This window comes from Paramacrobiotus metropolitanus, unplaced genomic scaffold (genome assembly GCF_019649055.1).
Source record: "Paramacrobiotus metropolitanus isolate TYO unplaced genomic scaffold, Prichtersi_v1.0 Parri_scaffold0000030, whole genome shotgun sequence".
Lineage (NCBI taxonomy): Eukaryota > Metazoa > Tardigrada > Eutardigrada > Parachela > Macrobiotidae > Paramacrobiotus > Paramacrobiotus metropolitanus.
In genome coordinates this window covers 267224-288201 of record NW_026570250.1, presented here as the reverse complement: position 1 = coordinate 288201, position 20978 = coordinate 267224, and the positions used below count along the sequence as shown (strand labels likewise).

Below are 20978 nucleotides of genomic sequence, written 5' to 3'. Positions count from 1 at the left end.
TATAGCGGCGGATGCCCAGGGTGGGAAGCCGGATGACAGCTTTCGCCATCCGGCGCATCCACTACGTAATGACTGACTAAGCGGAGTCTGATTGTTAGAAAAATTAAGCATTTTTAAGTTATGAAAATAAAAAGAATTGATGTTAATAACTTTTAAAGGAATTAATCATCTAATTCTTTATCGTAATATTTCGTTCATTTAAAATAGCATTAACGCTAGTTAATGCTATTTACACTTCTACGAGAGCATAGTATTACTATGCTCTCCTTCTACTCACTTCCGCCGACCGGGCGGTGCAACCTCCTGGGCAGCGGTTTGGGAGATATTGCGCGCACGGGAAATTCCACTGGGAACAAGTACAGCCCACCTCGGTTTGCATTGCACGCTTTTGCACGACAACTTGATCTAGAGACTTCTGGAAATCCCTGTATCTTGGCGAACGAATTGCCCGTGGTTCGGTTCGGTATATAAAGCAGCATCGATCGGAGCTTTTGGGGTTTTTAGTGTGTTCTTCCTACACTGCTTTACAAGCGACTTGGAAAAGGTTTTGAGCAGGATTTTTGACATTTTTTTCTGGTAATATCGCCTATCAACAGCCGCAAAAATGATGCGACCACATTATGGAGATTATGACCGCGACTACGCACGCGGACGTGGCCGAGAAATGGACATTTTCGACCCTTTTGGCTTTACTGGCGACATGCAGGATTTCGATCGCCAGGTAAGTGACCGAAACTGTCATTGTAAGCGGGAAGCGTACTCGAGTAGTCCATGGTGGCATTCATCTGACGATAAGATTAGCAAACTCCTACGAGTAGTTGGGCAGTCTATGCAAACCCATACTTCCTAGCGTTACAAAAACTCTATTATGTAGTTCCGCCACATGAACCGTGATTTCAACCGATTGGAGCGTCAACTGTCTCGCGGATCTGGCACAAATCTTGGGTCTCTTGTTGACCGCTCCTATCCGGTTATGCCACATTTTGTCGAGGAGAATGGTCGCAAGTTGGCTCGCTTCCACTTCGATGTTGGTGGCTTCAAGCCGGAGGATGTTTCAAGTAATAACTCTACACACAGACAGTGTTACCGTTTTTGTGATTGTATTCTGTATAATGTGTTTTCATGGGGGTTTGCTTTTCTAGTTAAAACTGCCGACAACAAGGTCATCATCACTGCCAAGCATGAGGATAAGGGCGAGGTAGGTTTAGAAACTAGAAGTCTTGAAAACGTAGCGCATTAAGTAAGTAATTCTAGATTTTCTATACGTAACCGGATGAGTTTGGTTTCACTTAATAACATTTCCTAGTCATGTCATGGTTGTTATTAGTATAGTATGTATTGTTTGTATATTATTGGTGCGGCAGTGACTGAATTATTATTTACGTAGTTAATGCAGAGAGTGGATTTCTTTACAAAATTTGTTCCGCACTCCTGTCGTACAGTATTATTTTTTAGCGTATTGAAATACGTTCACTAATATCATCCAAATGATTTTCTGTTTGCAGGATCATCATGCCATTCGCGAGTTCCGCCGTATGGTGCAGATTCCCCAGGGTATGCAGTTCGAGCAGATGAAATCTCGTTTGACCCCGAATGGTGTGCTGACCATCGAGGCACCCTTCAATCCACCGGCCATTCAGCAGAACCAGCATCATGAGATCCCTATCACCCATGAGACCCGCAAGTGATCGAGTTCCTTACGCGGTAGCCAGCTGAGGCTGTTGTCACTGAACTTGGAATCCTATCCTGTCTTACATTTCCCTGTTTATGATCACAATTAATGCGCGCATTAATTAGCATCTCGCTCTTTCGCACTGTTTTTTTAGTTAATTTTGTCCTTGTGGAAGTTCGATAATGGTGGTGTTCGTTCCCAACCGGTTTTCTCACATTTAATTCGTCTGCACATGTATGAAGATATGCGAATTAAAATTTTGTCAAGATTGTCGTCATCGTTGATTGATGTAACCATGAAGCTATGTAATGCTTTACAAGTTATATTATACAGTCACACTAAAACTTCCAAATCAGTTTCTCTCGGAAGTGTAATGAAAGGCTACGTGATTTAATTTATTTGTAATCTGGTTTCGCGGACTGACTTCAGATCAAAATTACCGAAAAATAAAATCAGTTACATACATAACATAAACTTTGTTTTCCCAGCCTACTTACTCCCATAAACGTCCGGCAACAAGTACGTACTGACTCTACTGCATGGTGCGCTTAATTGCGCATATAATCTGGTAGGCAGCTTGATGCGTCTAACAATTGTAAGCTGATAATCAAGCTATACACCTTCAAACAACTGCGCTTTGAAGACAGAAAAGGCCACTCAAAGTTCAATCCAGTTATTATCATATTTGTATGGCTTCTTCGTATAAGGCCATAAGTATCATAATTCCCACGCCAACAATTAATCCAAGGTTCTGCATTACCAGCATCAGGATATTACTAGCTCCATGCTTGAGCTCCGGAAGCTATAATACAAATACCGTCAGAGCAGATTAAACTCTGTTGTCATTAAATTTTACGTCGACATCACAATGCAAACAGACTATCGCTATTATCCGTATATTTGTAGAAGTAATATTTAAATTCATAAACTTTGTTCGACTCGTACCATATCGGCTAATGCGACGTATAGGAACATGCCGGCAGCAATTGTGAAAATCCATTGTCTGGCGGAATCGTATGATGCAATTGGAATTCCGATATAAAAGCCAATTAAACAAGTCAAGGCCGAAATGAAGTTCAGTATCAACGCCCGTTTAAATGGCATTCCGGTATTGAGCAAAATTGCAAAATCACCTATAGAAACATTAGACCGGTTTAGAGGGTAACAAAAAACAACACGGGAAATGGGAATCCCAATATTCCGAACGAAAGTAAAAACCGAATGTCGAAAAGTAACTTAATTACCATTAATCATCATCAATTGTAAATACAATTTACGTAATTAAACAGATATCGACAGGTTTAACCTAATCTCCTGTAAAATCACCACCAAAACTAAAAAACAAGCATGTGAAAGCGTTACCAGTTTGTATTATGTACCTAGCTCATGAGGAATCTCATGGCAAAAAATAGCAATAGAAGTAGAAATGCCTGACCGGACATCCACGGAAAATGCGGCAGCAATTGTAAGGCCATCACCAAAATTATGAATGGAATCTCCCAGTAAAATCATCCATGCCAATGGAGCAATTCCTAAAACGTACAACACATTTTCTGTGGTCGCACTGACCATTACGGACACCGAAAAGGTTGGAATACCCAAAAATTTCTCCTGGTCATCGGCATGCACGTGTTGGTGTTCCGCAGTTTTTAGCTCGCCGTTAGAGAGTTTTGAGGGCTTCAGCTCCATTTGGGCCACAGACGTTCCGTTTGACTGATTCCTGGCCTTGGCAAACGTGGACGGGTCGGGCACATGCGAGTGATCATGGTGTGCGTGCGTGTGTTCATCATCATCCACTGTTTGACCTTTCGCATCGGACTTTTTATGACGTTTCCTGTGGCTAATGAAATAGTGCAACGAAACTTCCCAGAGGAAGAATACGTAGATTGCTCCAAGACAAGCAACACCTCTCCATATTGTCAAGTTGTTGTCGGGAATATCGAGATCGGGTTTGGCGGAATCGGAGGAGGACTGATGCTCCTCGTGGATGTGCAGAGCCTGCAAATCAGAATGATACGAATACATATGCACGCAGGAATCGGCCGTCATTACAAAACTTCATCCGCATAATATTATGCGGATGTAGCGATTAAATTAATTTAATCGCTACATTCTGTCTATTAACAATTTTCTTTACAAAATTAATATACTTGTTGCCAATGACCATACAACAGTCACAAGTCAGTCTGTACACCAACAAACTGTATAGATCAGCAACACCAACCAGTATGACAATGCAATGTCACTAACCAGTGTGAAATGTGGTACAGAATCTTAAGAAGATAATGCATACCATATTTAGGAAATGTTTAGGAAGCTTAAGGGGACTACAGTTTACCTCTGGCAATAAGTGCAGCAACGCATCTCCACATAAAGTGCCCACTCCCAGAGCGATGAATCCTTGCAGAGCATAATAGTAAACCTTCCTTCTTAACAATGGCACAAAAATTATTCCCAAAACGGAGAGCAGACTGATGATCACGACCGAAGCGGTTCCATACCCATACTCTGCAAGTAAATTAATCAAAGCCCATTAAAATCAATAAGCAAAAATGTACCATAAGTTTGTTTGAGCAAATAGCCGGCCTATAGAAAACGACAAGGAGATCGCACGCTCTTCTTCTAGTTAATTTTAAAACCCTGTATTTTGCATTTCTTCCGCAGGCAAAACGCTACGAACTACTAAAAGTTTCTGGGTCATGTGCACATTTTTGAGAGGTATAACGTCTAATAAACCATCTCAAAGATTATATGTAATATATACACACAGACCTTATTGATTCACAACAAAACTACTGTGCAATTATAAGTTGATCATGTACAGTACTTTCTGCATCCGTTATCCCTGAAACTGGTTTTTCCACAGGAGGTGAATCCGATGATCGCTCGCACACTCCGGAATATGTCTGCTGTACAAGAGCCGGGCAAAGACGTAGAAATTCGGACCTTGAAAGAGCCGGTTGTGTAATTTCAAAAATGTCCAGTAACTCATCCAGCGCCCAACAAGATCCATTGACAGATTTTTGAGCTGAAACGCCACTTTGCCGCTTGGAGCGTTTTTCCATATTTTTGCTTTCATCAGCATCGCGGTTAACGTTTTGGTTGGTATGCTTCAGCTTCCACTTTGTAAGATTTCCAATTTTCAGGTGCTGCATGATATCCGTTAATTCTAAACAAGCATAGATACAAATTTAGTTTATTGAACATATCTGTTGCAGCTCAAAGTGAAACCAACTTTCTACAGACAGCCGGCTGCCGGAATCAAGGTCGAATATCGACTGTACGAATGCTTCGGGATCTGCATCCACCTCTAGAATTCCCGTTGTTGCAGTTCGTCCAACCTCCACGGAATATACCGTGACCCCTTCTTGAGAACTAATGCCGGAAGCATTTGTTGCATCTTCTTGTGGAATTATCGGTGCACCTAACAATAAGAAAGACACTTAGACACGATCCGTGATATCAAAATTTCTAGCCGTAAAATATATGTATTTCTGCAGTATTGCAGTAGATCGATGAGCATAGTGCAATGCTGCACATACGATATAAAAAACTCACGTACCATGAAATAATCGGCTGAGTAAAACAGCCGAGAAAAGAGGAACTTTGTCTTTCGTGAGCCCTCTGCCATTGCGGATTCGAAGATCGTTTCTGAACATAGAGGGTACGTGTATAACCTAAATACGAGTATAATCAGGTTAACTTCTTAGAGTTATAATAATTAATATGATTTTGAAAATGAGCATGCATGCAGCTAAAAGGTAAAAAACCGCAACACGTGACCCTCGTCCACCGGTAAAGGCTACCGGACCGGAAGAAAGCGGACAATAGTAATAATTACGAGTATCAGCATGCAAACGTAATTTTTGCTATGCCTTCAGTTTGTAAATGTTTGGATCGTACGAGTGCTAATAATATTTTATACCTAAATAGATTGTCCATGGTGATAAAATCCTGAGTACACAATTTATTGTTGGAATACGTTATTTTTTAAAAATTTTTCTCGCTAGATCTGATGCTGGTTCACTGTTATAATGCGGCACGTGACACATTCGTAGTTCCATGCGTTCCAAGTTGCCAGTCTCTCCGAAACACTTAAGATTTAAAAAAATGAAAACAGCCACCGGCCACATTATCAAACATTTATTTTTAGCCACGTGGAGCTGATACAGCAACTATATAGACAGATTTCCGGGTATGCCGAACGGGTGTGACGAGTATTACTCGATCTGATGGTGAGGTGTAAAATAATATAGTCTATATAATAACAAGTCAATGTACAGCTGTAAGAAAGACAGAGTCTCGATAGCAATATTGTGGCGTCTAACTTAGTTTGAAATTAAATTAAAAAACTAAACGCTGCAAAAACTTGTAAACATACTCAGTATACTGTTCTCCGTTGTTAGGCCGCTTTTTTTTATGTTTAGTGTTACAGTTAGGTAGGTCACAAACTGCGCTTTTTTATATGGAATTTCCGCGCGCACAAAAAAGATAATATTATCCTGACAATTAAAAATGGCTTGGCAGAAAAAGCTCATTAAACACTGAACGTAATCGTGTCATTGCTGATGCACAGATTCACCCACAATTCTTACAGTATATATACTCGTACATTTATACGGCACATATCTACGTACTGTATGTGTGCTGCAAGCTAGCACTGTGCAAAGTATAATTCCTACAATTTTCTGGCCAACTCAAAATATTGCGCAATTTTGCAGATTAATTATTAATAGTCGCTTCTGCATTAATATGCGTTTTGACACGAATTAATAGCCAGCAGAAAGATTGCTTTCGTTTACAGTTTTGTTATGGCAGAAATCATTATTTTTCGGATGCTAACCGATGCGAACCGATACTTTCAAATACTCTGCCATACTGTGCTATCTGTTCATACGTATGTAAAATGTTCTGCAAAAACGATCGAGATTAATACGCCAATGGGCAGGGCACACCGCGAAATAGCTTTCACAAACAATAGCATAAAAAATAGTGATTTCAATTTCAGTGCATTAAATACACAAACGTCACTCACCCCGTTTGACCGGTTGTAATTTGCTGAAGCATTGTAAATTTCCGACAATTTCGAAAACATCCTGTTGAGCTCTGACTCCGCAAGACTTGTGCTGTTTTTCAACAGCATGCTGATCCAACAGTCCATTCTATCTTTGACAGTGGTTTGGTTAAAGGAACTGCACGGGAGGGAAGCACTGATGTTGCGATCGCAAAATAACCGAATGTCCAGCGTGTAAACAATGACAGGAAGAGACACAGTCAGAAATGTCTTTGGCGTTAACACTTCCGTTCCAGGCAGGTATCCAACGTACCGAAATACATCATCAGCTTTGAGACACTAAATGAACATATATTTTATAATAATATTGGTTCAGGTTATTTATACAGTGATGGTTATAAATAATTATGGAGTAAGGTTTATGTCTAAACTGAGCCGATTGACTTAGTTATTTTTATTTAATCGCATTATTAAGTTTTATTGTTAACTTTAAACATAAAATTACAATCTAGAAAATAACTACATACAAAAGTCAGTTGACTGTTCGTCTACTATAATTATTTAATTATTTACCACTCACAGTGTCACACACTACGCTACAGTACGAGTATACTGTACAGTATCTTCTCATCAAAGTTAAAAACATTTGTACAGAAAATTTAATACGAATTGTGCTTATACGCCAAAAATTGTCCTTAGCTCATACAAAGCAAGCTTATGCACTTTTAAAGTGACTGAAAAATTGTTGTAATAGGTTGTAGCAACACTGCATACTTGAGAAGTGTTACATCCTCGGTGGTCACGGTCGCTCGTGTTTCTGCTATAATGTAGCCTCTCGAAAACTCTGTCGATTACATTTTGGAAATCGGGTGTCACACGTATTAGCTGGCCGTCAAAAGATCTCGCCACATCGTCGTAAATATCGTTTTCTGTTGCAAGGGAATTTACGGAGCTCCATAACTGCGCACAACAGCAACAGATACCAATTACAGCGATACTTGTTATTCGAATTGTACAGGCGTCGTGGCCGCAGTGAGATTTGCCCATATTGATCGGAAATAACCCAAAATCTGAAAAAAATGCACAATATTCATGTACACGACCATAATAAACTGAAATAAAAAAATCTCCCAGTAATATGTACAGTAAACGGTTGCTTACAGGTCGCACGACATGTACAATCGCACTACGAGTACAAGAACTGCTGTAAATCGAAATATTCAAATTCTAATGACAAGAACACCATTTTCGTTAGTCAGTGTAACTAAATAACTTAAAGTCTGAGTGTTGACATAAAAATGTATGTGTTACCGTTAAATTCACCATAACAAATACAGATATTACAACGTGCATCCAGATTTCTGAATCGCTTCGTAAATACGTGTATTTTTTTAATTTATTCGGCTTACTTGGTTAGAATTCCGCAAGACAGATGATTATAAAACATCACACGGAAATAAAAAATATTGCTCAAGCGGGCATAAAACTTAATGCGAAGAGTTTCGGCAACATGGTATTAGCAGATCACAACACTTGTTGCTCATGGATAACCGGCATTAATAGGAACAAGTTTTGTTGTGCGGAAATCCGAACGAACGCCGCCTATGGGCACTGCCGAATCACTGCAAATACACAATTTGTCACGATGATAGTTTGAATCTGACGGTTGGAGTGCATGGATGTTTGCATCTGCTAAATTGTGCGTAAAAGTATGCAACTGTGCTCACGAAAACTAACTGGACAGTCATGGCGCACACCATGTGTACTGCTCTCCAATCCAAAAAATCGCACGAAATATTTCTCTGTAGTGTTGTCACCGCACGACTGTCCGGATTAGCTTTAAGTTTACGATTCGCTCACTGCACTGTACGCAGTATGAGATGACATTAACATCAGCTACGCAAACAATGTTTAGCGTCATAGATCAAGGATTTCAAGAAAATACGGAATCCTACTCGAGTAGGATAAATTGCAAAACTGTGGAGCGGTATGTCTACAGTCTGTAGTGCCTACTATGCTGACCGATGGACTGTTGCACTCATTGCACAATAAATTACGAAGCACACATGTAGTGGTCTAGTGGAAGTATTTAGAGTGCAGCTAAGGGTGATGAGGTGATCCCATTACAGCTTCCACCAGCCATAAATTCTGATATTTTATTAATACTACGTTAGTAGCAATAAGATTTTGAAGGAAAATTAAATTGGTAACAGTTTTCGGGAAATCATTTTTCTTTCTTTAACCGCAAGCTCCTCGCTTAATTTCTGTAAATAATTTAACACTGGGGATGTAGCTCAAATGGTAGAGCGCTCGCTTAGCATGCGAGAGGTACGGGGATCGATACCCCGCATCTCCACTTTTTGCTTTTTTGGAAACAAGACTGCATAGCATACATAAAATTATTTTGGAATGGAGTAACAAATTTACTGCGCGTGAAGCGTGAAGATTAACAATTTAAAACAGTTATAGCAACAATTTGCATAGGATGTATGTACTATGTATGTAGTATGTACAGATTTTATAGTTTATACTATATACAGTACGCCTGTGGTAGCACTAATACCGTGACTTACGTCACAGGTGTTTTAAGTCCGAGGGTAAACAGCTGTTAAAGCAACTGCTGTAGCAAAATAGTGATGTTTATTTTTAATAATATTAGAGATTTTTCATTTTTGATTTACAAAAACGATTATGGATGAGTTTTAGCGATTATGGATGAGTCTTCCCAGTCCTAAGAGCCTCGGTTTTCTACTTCCTGTGGATTTTGTAGTTGTTTAAAGACTGAATTGTTCCTTTTTCGGTATGGTTTTGGTTCCTTGCGAAAGCTTGACGTTTCAGATACAGTAATCACGACGCATTGCAGACAGCTGATTATGAGTGAGTTTTTGATCACTGATGTACCTCCTCATGATGTATCTGAACAGATCGTCTATAGACCTACCTATCGACATATCTCTCTAGACTTTGAAGCCATAGAAAAACTATACTAGTCTCCTGCACAATAATGGATTTCCCACATGATATCTGGTCACAGCACCGAAGTCCCTATGGACCCTTCGGGATTCGAAACAGTGTTGCTGTTTCTTTCGAACGACAGCTGGGCTTATTAAGCCATGAACAAGTGCGAATTCGTCAACAGTTCACGGATGATTTGGTTGCACGACTGGGACTCTCGGGCGAGCTGCGAGGACACGAAGGTTGCGTTAACTGTCTCGAATGGAGTCAGGACGGCAGCCTGCTGGCCAGCGGCAGCGATGACTGTAAAATTCGCATATGGAAACCGTTTCTACCTCACCCCAGACGGTCCGCGCATGTTATCAACAGTGGGCATCTGGGGAATATTTTTGGGTATGCGAGTGATAACAGTTTAGAGCGCTGATGTTATTTTAAGCACTACTGACTACGGGCATGAATGATGGCGACTCTAATATTAATTGTACTGTAAATTGTTCTGGGTATGCGTATGATAACAGTTTAAAACGTTGAGGTTATTTTAAGGCTAAATTTAAGCACCACTGACTAGGAGCATGAATGATGGCGGCTGTACTGTAAATTGTTCAGCACATTTCTTTAATTACACAACGACGCATCATATGTACTGTAAGTACTGTACAGTAATTAAAATTGACTGTTACGGGTTAAAACGCTACTGACTACTCTGTATTTTTGTTTGACAATTTCTGCAGCGCAAAATTATCGTTATAGCCTTATAGGTGGCTCTGACATTCCTGCTGCTTATCATTTGCAGGGTGAAATTTCTTCCGGATGGATCGGACAGAATGGTTCTCTCATGTGCTGCGGATATGACTGTCCGTGTGCACGACATGAACTTTGAAGAAGTCCTGCATGTGTTTTCTTGCCATGTCAGTCGGGTCAAGAGGTTGGCTACATCGCTGGACAGTCCTTCGGTATTCTGGAGTGCGGGGGAGGATGGTCTGGTTCTGCAGTATGATCTGCGCGAGCCGCGACGCTGTGATCAGCATTCATGCCGTGATGTTCTGATTAATCTCAATGCCTACACACAGGCACCGGAAATCAAGAGCATTGCCAGTAATCCTGTGCGTATGGAATATTTGGCTGTTGGGGCTACGGATTGTTATACGAGAGTTTATGATCGACGAATGCTGACGCTACAGTCCATAAAGTATTTGCTAAGTTACACTGTTTGCGGTATTTTCCGAACCATTTTAAAGGCGAAAAATTACGTTCCTTCCATGTTTGACGGTTCCTTTTACGAATTGCACGGTTAAGCTAACTTTTAGAGATAGAAATAAAATTTTTTTAACGATTTCTGATTGTTGATGCACTTTCCAGGTATCCCATGATACAAGAAGAATATCCCCGCCGCCACTCGTGGTTAATGAATCAGCCGTACGATGACAGCCATCGCGTGCTCCCGCCAGGCTGTGTGCGTTATTTCACTCCAGGCCATTTGCCTGATCGGCAGGCACGTCTGAAAACGCAGTGGCGCAGTTTTGCTATAACGGATGTGCGATTTAGTGCCAATGGTCAAGACATTTTGTCCAACATTGGTGGTGAACAGATTTATCTGTTTAACCTGAACTCTCATGATAAAGTCGCCAAAGTCTTCAGTACGGATACCTTACCGGAAGTATCTAGACGGAATGTGACGACAATGAATGCTGTTGCGGAACGGCTGAAGAACGAAGCAAATGATTGTTATCATCGGAAGGATTACAACCATGCCGTGGAAACGTATCATCGAGCACTGCAGTATTGCGCGACGTCCAGTGTGCTGTACGCCAATCGCGCGGTAGCTTTATTAAAGCGGAAATGGGACGGAGGTACTTTAACTTTGAAATGGTTTTTTGTGTATCGTAATACGAAAACTTTTATACCCTTTTTACAGATTGTTATCAAGCACTTTTGGATTCTTACAAGGCGTTTTTACTGGATCCGAAAAATGATAAGGCGGTTTTCCGGTTGATAAATAGCTTGCACGGTATTGGACGCTCTAAAGAGGCGCAGAAATGGTTGGAATTTTTTCGAATGCAGCATGCAAGCGATGAGAGGTATTTTACACAGATCAGGAATATTTTTCTATTCTGTTTTCCGCGGAGTTTCGGGTTTTTAAACTGGATATGGGTCAGTTTTGCAAAAGCCTTTATCAGTCCGTTGATTGTTTTATGTTGTTTAGGAACCTTCTGACAACAGAATCTTTTGTTAATCTTGAACGTGATATTGCTGCGGCTGTGAATACTCCACATAAAAACGGGACTACAAAAGCGGGTGGTAAAAACTCTGCAGGACTGGGTAAACAGGAAACCGCATGGAGAACTGCGGCTGTGGATTATGAAAGGCGTTTTGTGGGCCATTGTAATACGACAACGGACATTAAGGAAGCTAATTTTCTTGGCCAGAGCTCCCAGTTTATTATGGCCGGTTCCGACGATGGGTCTTTCTACATATGGGATCGTGATTCAACAAATTTGTTGAAAATTCTCAAGGGTGATACGAATATTGTCAATTGCCTGCAGCCTCACCCTTTTGCCAGTTTAATTGCCACCAGCGGCATTGACAGCGAAATCCGATTATGGAGCTCCTTAGCCGTGGACGACGAACATTCCAGGCACAGCGAGCGGACGGATCATAACATCGCAGTCGAGGAACCGAATTTTGTTGGGATGCAGGTTGAAGATGTAAATAGGGCTACGAATGCGAATCAGCGCAGGATGAATGCCGACCCATGGAGTATGCTGTTGTCGCCGTTTATTCACGGGAATCAGAACGAAGGTCATGCTGGAATAGTCCATGCGGGTGACTGCGTGCAACAATAGTTAATTAGAACAGCAGGAAGTGAAATGCGTTTTTTGCGGCATTTTTGGGCTTTAATGCCGGTATATGCTATAACCGGAAGAATGCTCGCGCTGTGAATACGGAAAATGGGGATCATTAAAGGTAGAAGATGTGTGTGATTAAAGGGCTCTATTTTGGCATGGCTCTGAAACGTTCGCTTGTCTTCGCCATATACAAATAAAATTCTGGTGGCAATTTTCGGCAATGTTGTAGTGTAAAACACGTCCTGCTTTTAAAAAACATATGCCTAGACTCGCAATCTAGCGAAAACGAAATTATCGCATGCATTAGTCGTGATCTTGAATAAAAAAAAGAAAAATGTCATCGCCCGGGATCGAACCGGGGACCTCCTGTGTGTGAGACAGGCGTGATAACCGCTACACCACGATGACAACCCATAACATAACTGATAAATTATCCGAATAAGATTAGAGCAAGGGTTATGGGGCAATTATCACTCATGGGACACTCAATTTGCTGAAGTGGTGAAATACGAAGTCCAAGATTTGATTGAGTTGATGTTTGAAAAATACTGCCGCAACCCGCACAATTACTGCATGTGTAATTATCATAATATTTTATGGTTTAATCTGTTTTACATGCAAATACAAACAGTTTTCTTTTGACTACGCCGAGAAGCACCCAGATAAAAGTAAATTAAAATGATTACAGTTACCTCGATGGGATAAAAATCAAAGTTACGCGAGCAAGATCCAGAAAAACGTATAATTCGCTTATCAAAATTATTCTGTTCATCTGCCATCAACCGATCAGAAAGAAATGTGGAACAAAGCAAAGACGTGATGGTATCCACGTTGAGCTATTAAACAGAAAGCCACAAAAAAGGTGTGAGCTGTTTGGCATGCAGGCAAGCCAAAACATTTCAAGATCACATTAAAAGCGGAAGCCGAATCAAAACTCAAAAAGGCGAATCTTTTAAAACACCGAAAAATTTCAATAAAAAGTAAAATACTGGAAAATATAGTGCGACCAACTCAATTATCTAGCAACGAAACATCGGACGAAGAGCCAAAAAGAGGTCGCAAGCTGTCAGAATCACGGTCGAGGCGTTTTCCCGGATGCGACGGCGTACAGACAAGCCGTTCCAGTGCATCCACTCCTTCTCGGACGCTGTCCACACCATCACAGAGGCTACCATAAGGCGACCCATGACGACCGTTATCAAAGCTGCTGGTGAGCGACAATCTTCGCTGATGCGTCATGTCTTCCAGTGCAATAGCTTCATGGAATTTCCCACTCGTTGAGAGACCTGTGAGATACAGTTCCAAACGGCGTCGATCACTGACACTTCTTTCTCGTCCTGATCGACTATGGCACGACGAAACGACAGACCGACGTAAGACAATTACACAGGAAAGACACAGAGACAAAGAAGAATCCGAAAAAGACTATTTTAACGTTCCCACTCACATTTGGGTCTGCAACTCCATGACTACTTCCTGGAGGCTGCCGACATCGCGCTGATGGGATATCCGCTCCGTATCCAGATCAACGCGATAATTCGCTAGTTCGCTCTCCAATTTTTCGATGCGTTCTTGCTTGAGATTTAGCATTTCTTCGGCATAATTCTGCAGAATACATAACAGTGTGTCAGGATTTAATATCCAAGCCAGTGCTTGAAATTGTATTTTATCCAAGAAAATAACATTAGCTCTGTGAACATTAGCTCCTGTTACCTTCTGATGGGAGAGATCTTTGAATTTAAGGTATAATTTCTGATATTTTGTTTTCCAATCGGCCTCATTTGCCGGGCCTTGTTGATCGGTGCAGATTTCCGTTCTTTCGATTTCACCATTCAAAACAGCCTGTTCATGTTCGTCATCCAGAACAGCTTGAGAACTACAAGACACTGATTCATTCAAAATATCGGCAACGTCAATTACAAAAGATTTTTCTATGAATTACCATGGCGTAAAATCCAAGTACGGTGCAAAATCAATGCATGGCACATATGGATATGTCAGGGCTTCCCCTTTTGGACAAAAACTGTTCAAAAAAGAAAGCAATTTACACACGTGGGAAATGCGCTGTTTTCTAACACCTTCACGGGCAAAAGTATGGAAAGCAACAGTTTAAAATTATAGGTTCCAAGGAACTTTATGCATTAAATCTTAAATCCTGTTTAACAAAATCGGGTAATTTCACCTAATCAAAACTGCAAACGAACTCGAGCTTCATGCTCTGATTTACAAAACATGCTTTTGCGACATTAGGAGCACATAATTATACGAGAATAAAAGTAAATAGAAATACCTGAAGTCGATAGCATTCAGTCCCAAACACATGTGCGGTAGTGCAGCGCCTTCGTCCTTCAGCATGAACGCATCGGCTTCGTATGTCCGGAGCATGGCATCTCGGGATTCCGAGGCCACCATTTCACCGAGATATTCCGACAGCCGACGCTCCATCAGTGCCATTTGGAGAAAAATACGCCCCTGAAAACATATCCGTTTTCCATCCACCGTGTCACAATAATAATAGTTGCGAAAAATTGGACAAATCTTTTTTTACTAAGCGGTCCGTTATCGTGGAAGCATTATAAAGTGTAATGGACGAAGGCTGAATTACCAGTGCTAATCCCGAAAAACTGCTGCCCATTTCGGCAATGCACGGCACACAACTGCGCTTCATCTTGGAGCACAACGCAACTACGCAGGGCCAAAATGAAGGGGTCTCTTCCGAAAACCACTTCACTCCTATACCAATCGTACACAGCTGTAGTCCAACTAGATTACTCATTATTCAAAATTCAAATAACAGAACTGTATTCAAATCGTCCAGAAGTTTCACCTTGAGATTTGCACCGATGCATTAAGATATTCTCCAGAATAACCAGTAAATTTCGCACATCCGTATCCGCATCGCTAAGCACACCTTCGAAACAGTATTTATCCACTACACTTTTCAAAGCCATTCTGAAAACGGAGTAAAAAATGTTTTTAAAAGTTGAACAGACGACCAGATGTATCGCACAATACGCTCGTGCAGCATAGCAGACCTACCCACAAACGCGAAGCAGATTTTTGCGCTGTTTCGCGTATTCGGACTGGGGAAGATTTCGTCTGGTGGCCATGTTTGACGCTTCCGCTTTCTAAAATGTGCTAAATCTCCATCATTCCAGTATCCATGTAAAGGTATCGTTAGTAGATCCGTTGACTTAAACAACAGTGCTTAAAGTCAACTGAAACTGGCAAATCTCATTAGCAGGCAGTGCCAGGCACTATCGTGACTATGCCTCGAAGTTTCAGTGAGTAGTCAACAACAGCACATAACAGGAGAGAATTAACGTAACAACAAAAGTATAACGATCATACGGCCAAAATATAACGACGTGTGACGTGTCTATTTTTAAGCAGCACTGTAACTACAGTGCCACACCAAAATAGAATCAAAAATCAAAATGTTCCAAAAATAAATTACCTGCAGTTTTTAAAAACCAAACAACAACGTTGCACAAATAGAGCCAAATCTGAAGTTCTGAACCGTATCGAGCTAAATCAGGCTACCGTACTTCAAGCAGGTGGCATGGCCCTGGATTGTATCACACTTCCGGTTGTGCATTCTGTCTGCTGTTCCTTGTAATTGTAGACTGTAGTCATATACGTGTACGTACAACGTATTTTATCAATCAGTGTGACCCACCGTTAGTATTTTTCGTAAGTTTTCTGGGGTCTATGTTTCGGGAAAAATATTTTTTTCAAAGGGAGAGTACTGCAATAACGACCCTTCGGTGGGGTCTTTATTTCGGGGTGGGTTTCTTAGTTTCTAAAGCGGGGAGAGCTACTAACTGTAAAATCAGCATTAATTTTCGGATTTTAGATTCTGGGGCGTTCACGCTGAAATTGCCGTGATCGGGGTCATAATTTTCAAAATGGGCTTTTCCACTTCGAATAAAAATTTCGTAACGATTGAAAACAGGAAACTTACAATGCAGTAGTGATTAGTAAATACTTATGGTTAGTACTGCATTAATATGTAATCATAATTTCGCGACTGTGATGAAATTCAGTTCATAAGTATACGGGGGAGGTTTCATTCAATTCCCACCTTTTTTCACCAGTCATAAGACATAAAGGGACAACGCAAACAGTTAAACGCACCATTCCCAAAAGCGCAAAGTACCGTTTTTAAACAAACCAAAAAGGAACAACATCTCAAAACAAGTGAATCAGAATACGATACCACACAGAAGACGTATGCTTGTATCACCGGTCACACTTCTGTTGTATTCGTACAGATATACAGATATACTTCAATCGCCTATTTAATTTACGATTAATACTATTTCTAATGTTTCCCATCATACTCCTTCCCGGCTTTAGATTCCGAACCATCTCCTGCTAATCATAACATTAGTTTGCCGCTCATCACAATTCTGGCATGTCCGGCAATTTCAATCCGGTTGTTGGGATGCAGGGTCAAGAGTAGGTCGCCACCTCGTTTACTGCATTGTCGTGCTGGAAAGAGTGCATGGTCAAAACAAACATTATGCAAAATATGTATTTCTAATCTGGACGGTTGGGCTATCTTTTCCTTACCATACAACATATTCTTATGCAAAACTTCCGACCAATACGGAGCCAATACAGTATGCGATGACCCTGTTACTGGATCCTCCGCGATACCTGTAATTAGGCACAAAGGCAATTATACCATCGCGAAGGATGCTCTGTACGTTTATCAAATTATTAATTCTGTTATAGAACAGCAGAAATGTCTTGAGCACAGCATTACATAATAGATAATTTTCGAGAATAAAACTCTTTTTGTCGTTCAAACGGTTCACCTTGCCAGGGGGCGAAATAACGTGAAACAAAATCATAAGGTGTTCCTTCCCGGTCCACAGCCCCATTTTCTGCTGATCCCTTTAATGTCAAAATGACGCCCTTTATCAATCCCCCGGTATCCTGAGCCAGTAAATGGTCGGGAAATACGATACATTCTTTTAGCTGGCTAACATTAACATCGTCTTTCAAGCGAATTAACAATTTATAAGTATCCGGTGATAAGGACACTTCCAGGACGGAATCGTCTCCCACCGAGCCACAGCAGATATCGATGACAGGTTGAAGTAGCCTCCGCTCGTCCGCATTAAGTGGGCGTGGAGGGAAGCGTGGAAAATCCAATGATACGGAATCGCCTTTGCGCATTGCAGAAAGTGTTCCGCTTCGTGTTTCAAACTTCAGTTCGCGATGCTGATTATCTGAAGAGGAAATTAACTGCGTGCTGGGAGTAGCAGTGCTTTTATATTACGAGTACAGTAAATATAATTTGTCCGCTAAAATCACTACCCGGGTATATCACGAAAACTTAAAATCACCACACTTTATTAATGCAAATGTAAAACACTACTAGTACACAGCACTCGCCGCCTAGCTCGGTAGCCAGTTTTAACGAAAAAGCCTTTAACAATACTACTCTCTTATCGCTGAAATCCGCTATCTTGTTGCACTTAGTAGAAAAGTGCATTAGAAAACGTTTCATTAAATATATATACTAAAGCATTCTGAAGTTCGGAACTTAAAAAGCAATTTGTAACTCATTTCGACTCCTTTACAACTCATTTTGCAGCTCATAGCGACGATTATCGTTCAGCAGGTACAAGTATTGTATATCACGACAAACATACTCGATAAGCGAGCGACCTTTATCTGGACTTTTGTTGCTACGTTTATCTGAATCTCCATAACCTTGCATGCTTTATCTCATAGTCACGCTCGTCGAGCTTCCCGATCCCGACGACGGGAAAGCCTAAATTTCAACTTTACATGCAAAGGGAATACTATTATTCCCACTCCCACTTTGCTCTTTCAACCGGAACCACTGCGTTTTGTCTTCGTTAAAAGTGTTGTCCGAAGGTTAAATTCAGCGCAGACGTCTGAGAAATAGAATGGTGCAAGCTAAGGTAGTCGTACAAAAACCTGTGCCGGCTTCCATCACAAACCACCCTCGCTCGCCAACGAAGCATTCCAATTACTGTCAACAGGAAATCGCCCGAATCAACGTCATCGGAGGCAGAAAACTGTTTTATCGATTTAATCAACAGCACTGCAGCGCGGTGCCAACCACGAAGCAAACAGCGTCTCTCAAAGGCGAGCAATATGCGTGCGTAAATAGAAATTTTTTCATATTGACAACAACAATGGGGTACATTTTGTAGCCCCATCTAAAGCTTTTCCCGCCGGCAGGCAGACCTGTCGGTGGTAAACTGCCACTGGTACCATTCTCTACACTTCATCTGGACTTCCGCCCGAGTGCACCGTGATTGATAGCATTTTAGTACTCTTTTTCCTTGTATTCTTCAGACAAAAAATATGTTTTACAAGGTTAAAATAGTTGTGAACATACAACTTCAGTTACACAAAAAAAGTTTTCCACATGCGATAAATTTGACCGAAACTAGATTGATTTCTCCACAACTATAACACATAACCCCACCGATACAATTGAATGCACGAAGTATGAGTACATTTGATTTAAAGTGCCAGAATACTTGTACACACTAACACACGGAGAAATTTCATATCAAAAAGAGTAAGCTGCAGTTCGCTTACGCCTTACTTGTAGTGTGAAAAATGACCCATGCAGTAGCCAGGGTTGCATGTCCGCAAAGATCCACTTCCACGGTTGGCGTGAACCATCGTAAAATAAATTTATCAGCTAAAACAATAATAACCACCTTTGAGGTTCCGCTGGGCACACTTGTCCTGCATGCACATATGTATCAGACGTGACAATTAAAAATATACAATAAGCTATTCGAATACCTTATAATAATTATAATTACCGGCAACACCGTACATACTAATCATTAATTCATAACCGATACGCATAAAAATTATAATGATTGTGATTTAGAATGAAAATTTGCGGTTTCACTCGATGAGTTACTCATAGTGTGGTGCAACAGATAGCAATTTCATTCCTACCTCGAGAAAAATTTGTGTCTGGGGTTGCACATGAAACGAAGGCGGTTTCGGATAAATTCATTTCAGAAGCAATCTTGCTTTTTGTCTCATCCTTTATATCCTAAAGAACATATTCGTGCATTCATGAGGTTTACTTTCACAGTCTGTGCAAAAGGCGAATGACAATCCAATATTAGATCTGAACGAAAGATGTGTAGTGCCAACACCAGTTTCTGCTCACCGTATCATTTTGCAGGAGACATACAGCCGCCGGGTTTCCTTCGAAAGGGACTTTGGTGAAAGCATCCACGATGTGCAAAGGATATTCCGTTCCCGGTGTCGCCATGGCTGAATATAAAGTGTCCAGAATAGCCCCTGCAAGGTGTGATGCGCGACAAATTCCGGAAAGACTCAACTACGAACTGCTCTCACAGTTCGGGCCGAGAAAACCGGAGAAAAAATTGATACGGTAGCGATCAGATTCTGCGATTGCCAACTTGGTCCACAGAGTTGGACTGTTGATTTTTCATACGTACTCACGTAAGTACCGTATTTTGTACTGTTTTAAAGCGAACTGCACAGGCTCACAGCTGTTCACAACTTCGCATATCATTCTATAGAATGGTAGTCAATAGACACCGTATGCGGCACGTCATACAACTGTACAGAAATTTAAACGGTACGAGTATGCCATATACTTGGGAAAAACAAACTGGGCGAGTGGGCGCAGGCTACAGTTGAATAATCTTTCCACAATTTATGTAGTGGCAAGTTGCGCGTTGATGTCCAGGCTGAACTCCAGAAAATCTTGATTTTGCACAGGTCAGCAGGGTCGCCAGTTTAGATATTGCGTTTTTTTCGGTAGTATAATGAAGCTGAATGCAGAGGGAGCGAACGAACTACAATAGCACAGTTGTCCTTGCTAATTTACGCTAACTGGTAAGTTCATCAAAAATTGATAAGTCGTAATACCAATATCAGTTAATTAGCGAGTCAACACTATATACAACTGGACTTTTTTGTTTCGCAGAATTCTCAGTTTCATGTACTACTGTACATTAATTCTAAGACGATGAGCAAAAGCGCAAATACCCATTTTTACTCGGCTTTGATTTCGAAGCACAGAAAAAAAGCAGCATAAAGAACCGACAAAAAAGCACTGATCGCAAAAAGCGACGCACAGATCGCAGCGCACGGCGGCGCTTGTATGTGCACTGTATATATAAATATATCTATGTTTGTGTCTGTAACATATAGATATTTATATGTAGCATGTACCACAAAATAAAATAAAAATTTTTGCAACAATAATAATACAAAGAAGACAAGGATTTGATTTTCCAGCATATCGGAAGGTATGGAGTCTATGGACTATGGACACTTGAAGGAAAAACATAGTATTGCCTGTATCCTGCTTACAAGCTGTACTTCTATTTATTATAATACAGGTTGATCAAAACAGCAGGGTATACCAAACCGTACTTACATATTATACGTATCAGCTGCTGCAGGACTGTATACTTGTGTATTTTACTGGAGTAGCCTA

General features: G+C 40.9%; 5 protein-coding genes and 2 non-coding genes across 8 annotated transcripts; 3 read left to right on the top strand and 4 right to left on the bottom strand.

Annotated features, from left to right (window-relative positions):
* Positions 1 to 425: 425 nt before the first annotated feature.
* Positions 426 to 1944, top strand: LOC129588489 (heat shock protein 30D-like). Its single transcript, XM_055482701.1, has 4 exons — positions 426 to 721; positions 875 to 1058; positions 1143 to 1198; positions 1506 to 1944. The coding sequence occupies exons 1-4, from the start codon at positions 605 to 607 to the stop codon at positions 1686 to 1688; spliced, it is 540 nt and encodes a 179-aa protein (XP_055338676.1). The 5' UTR covers positions 426 to 604; the 3' UTR covers positions 1689 to 1944.
* A 114-nt stretch (positions 1945 to 2058) lies between these two features.
* LOC129588487 (metal cation symporter ZIP14-like) lies at positions 2059 to 8411 on the bottom strand. The gene is made up of 11 exons (XM_055482697.1): positions 8096 to 8411; positions 7461 to 7756; positions 6708 to 7025; positions 5235 to 5349; positions 4908 to 5096; positions 4500 to 4841; positions 4011 to 4180; positions 3271 to 3670; positions 3052 to 3204; positions 2618 to 2805; positions 2059 to 2474 (listed from the first exon to the last, which is right to left on the bottom strand). Exons 2-11 carry the CDS (start codon positions 7731 to 7733, stop codon positions 2352 to 2354), a joined length of 2271 nt encoding a protein of 756 aa, XP_055338672.1. The 5' UTR covers positions 7734 to 7756; positions 8096 to 8411; the 3' UTR covers positions 2059 to 2351.
* A 558-nt stretch (positions 8412 to 8969) lies between these two features.
* Trnaa-agc (transfer RNA alanine (anticodon AGC)) lies at positions 8970 to 9042 on the top strand. Its single transcript has one exon. It is a non-coding gene; the product is annotated as a tRNA-Ala (tRNA).
* A 233-nt stretch (positions 9043 to 9275) lies between these two features.
* LOC129588549 (WD and tetratricopeptide repeats protein 1-like) lies at positions 9276 to 12646 on the top strand. The gene is made up of 6 exons (XM_055482826.1): positions 9276 to 9563; positions 9648 to 10034; positions 10435 to 10830; positions 11001 to 11491; positions 11557 to 11719; positions 11845 to 12646. Exons 2-6 carry the CDS (start codon positions 9691 to 9693, stop codon positions 12482 to 12484), a joined length of 2034 nt encoding a protein of 677 aa, XP_055338801.1. The 5' UTR covers positions 9276 to 9563; positions 9648 to 9690; the 3' UTR covers positions 12485 to 12646.
* A 176-nt stretch (positions 12647 to 12822) lies between these two features.
* On the bottom strand, positions 12823 to 12895 carry Trnav-cac (transfer RNA valine (anticodon CAC)). The gene has a single exon. It is a non-coding gene; the product is annotated as a tRNA-Val (tRNA).
* Positions 12896 to 13099: 204 nt separating this feature from the next.
* LOC129588597 (RUN domain-containing protein 3B-like) lies at positions 13100 to 16003 on the bottom strand. Of its 2 annotated transcripts, none has more exons than XM_055482903.1 (8): positions 15527 to 16003; positions 15315 to 15439; positions 15093 to 15220; positions 14778 to 14959; positions 14430 to 14510; positions 14201 to 14363; positions 13935 to 14092; positions 13100 to 13832 (listed from the first exon to the last, which is right to left on the bottom strand). In XM_055482903.1, the coding sequence occupies exons 1-8, from the start codon at positions 15595 to 15597 to the stop codon at positions 13499 to 13501; spliced, it is 1242 nt and encodes a 413-aa protein (XP_055338878.1). In that variant the 5' UTR covers positions 15598 to 16003; the 3' UTR covers positions 13100 to 13498. The 2 variants fall into 2 exon arrangements, with proteins under 2 accessions (XP_055338878.1, XP_055338879.1); XM_055482904.1 differs by having other exon boundaries at positions 13604 to 13773.
* A 538-nt stretch (positions 16004 to 16541) lies between these two features.
* On the bottom strand, positions 16542 to 19973 carry LOC129588561 (phenazine biosynthesis-like domain-containing protein). Its single transcript, XM_055482844.1, has 6 exons — positions 19674 to 19973; positions 19454 to 19553; positions 19086 to 19184; positions 17311 to 17727; positions 17063 to 17149; positions 16542 to 16981 (listed from the first exon to the last, which is right to left on the bottom strand). Exons 1-6 carry the CDS (start codon positions 19776 to 19778, stop codon positions 16869 to 16871), a joined length of 921 nt encoding a protein of 306 aa, XP_055338819.1. The 5' UTR covers positions 19779 to 19973; the 3' UTR covers positions 16542 to 16868.
* Between the last annotated feature and the right edge of the window lie 1005 nt (positions 19974 to 20978).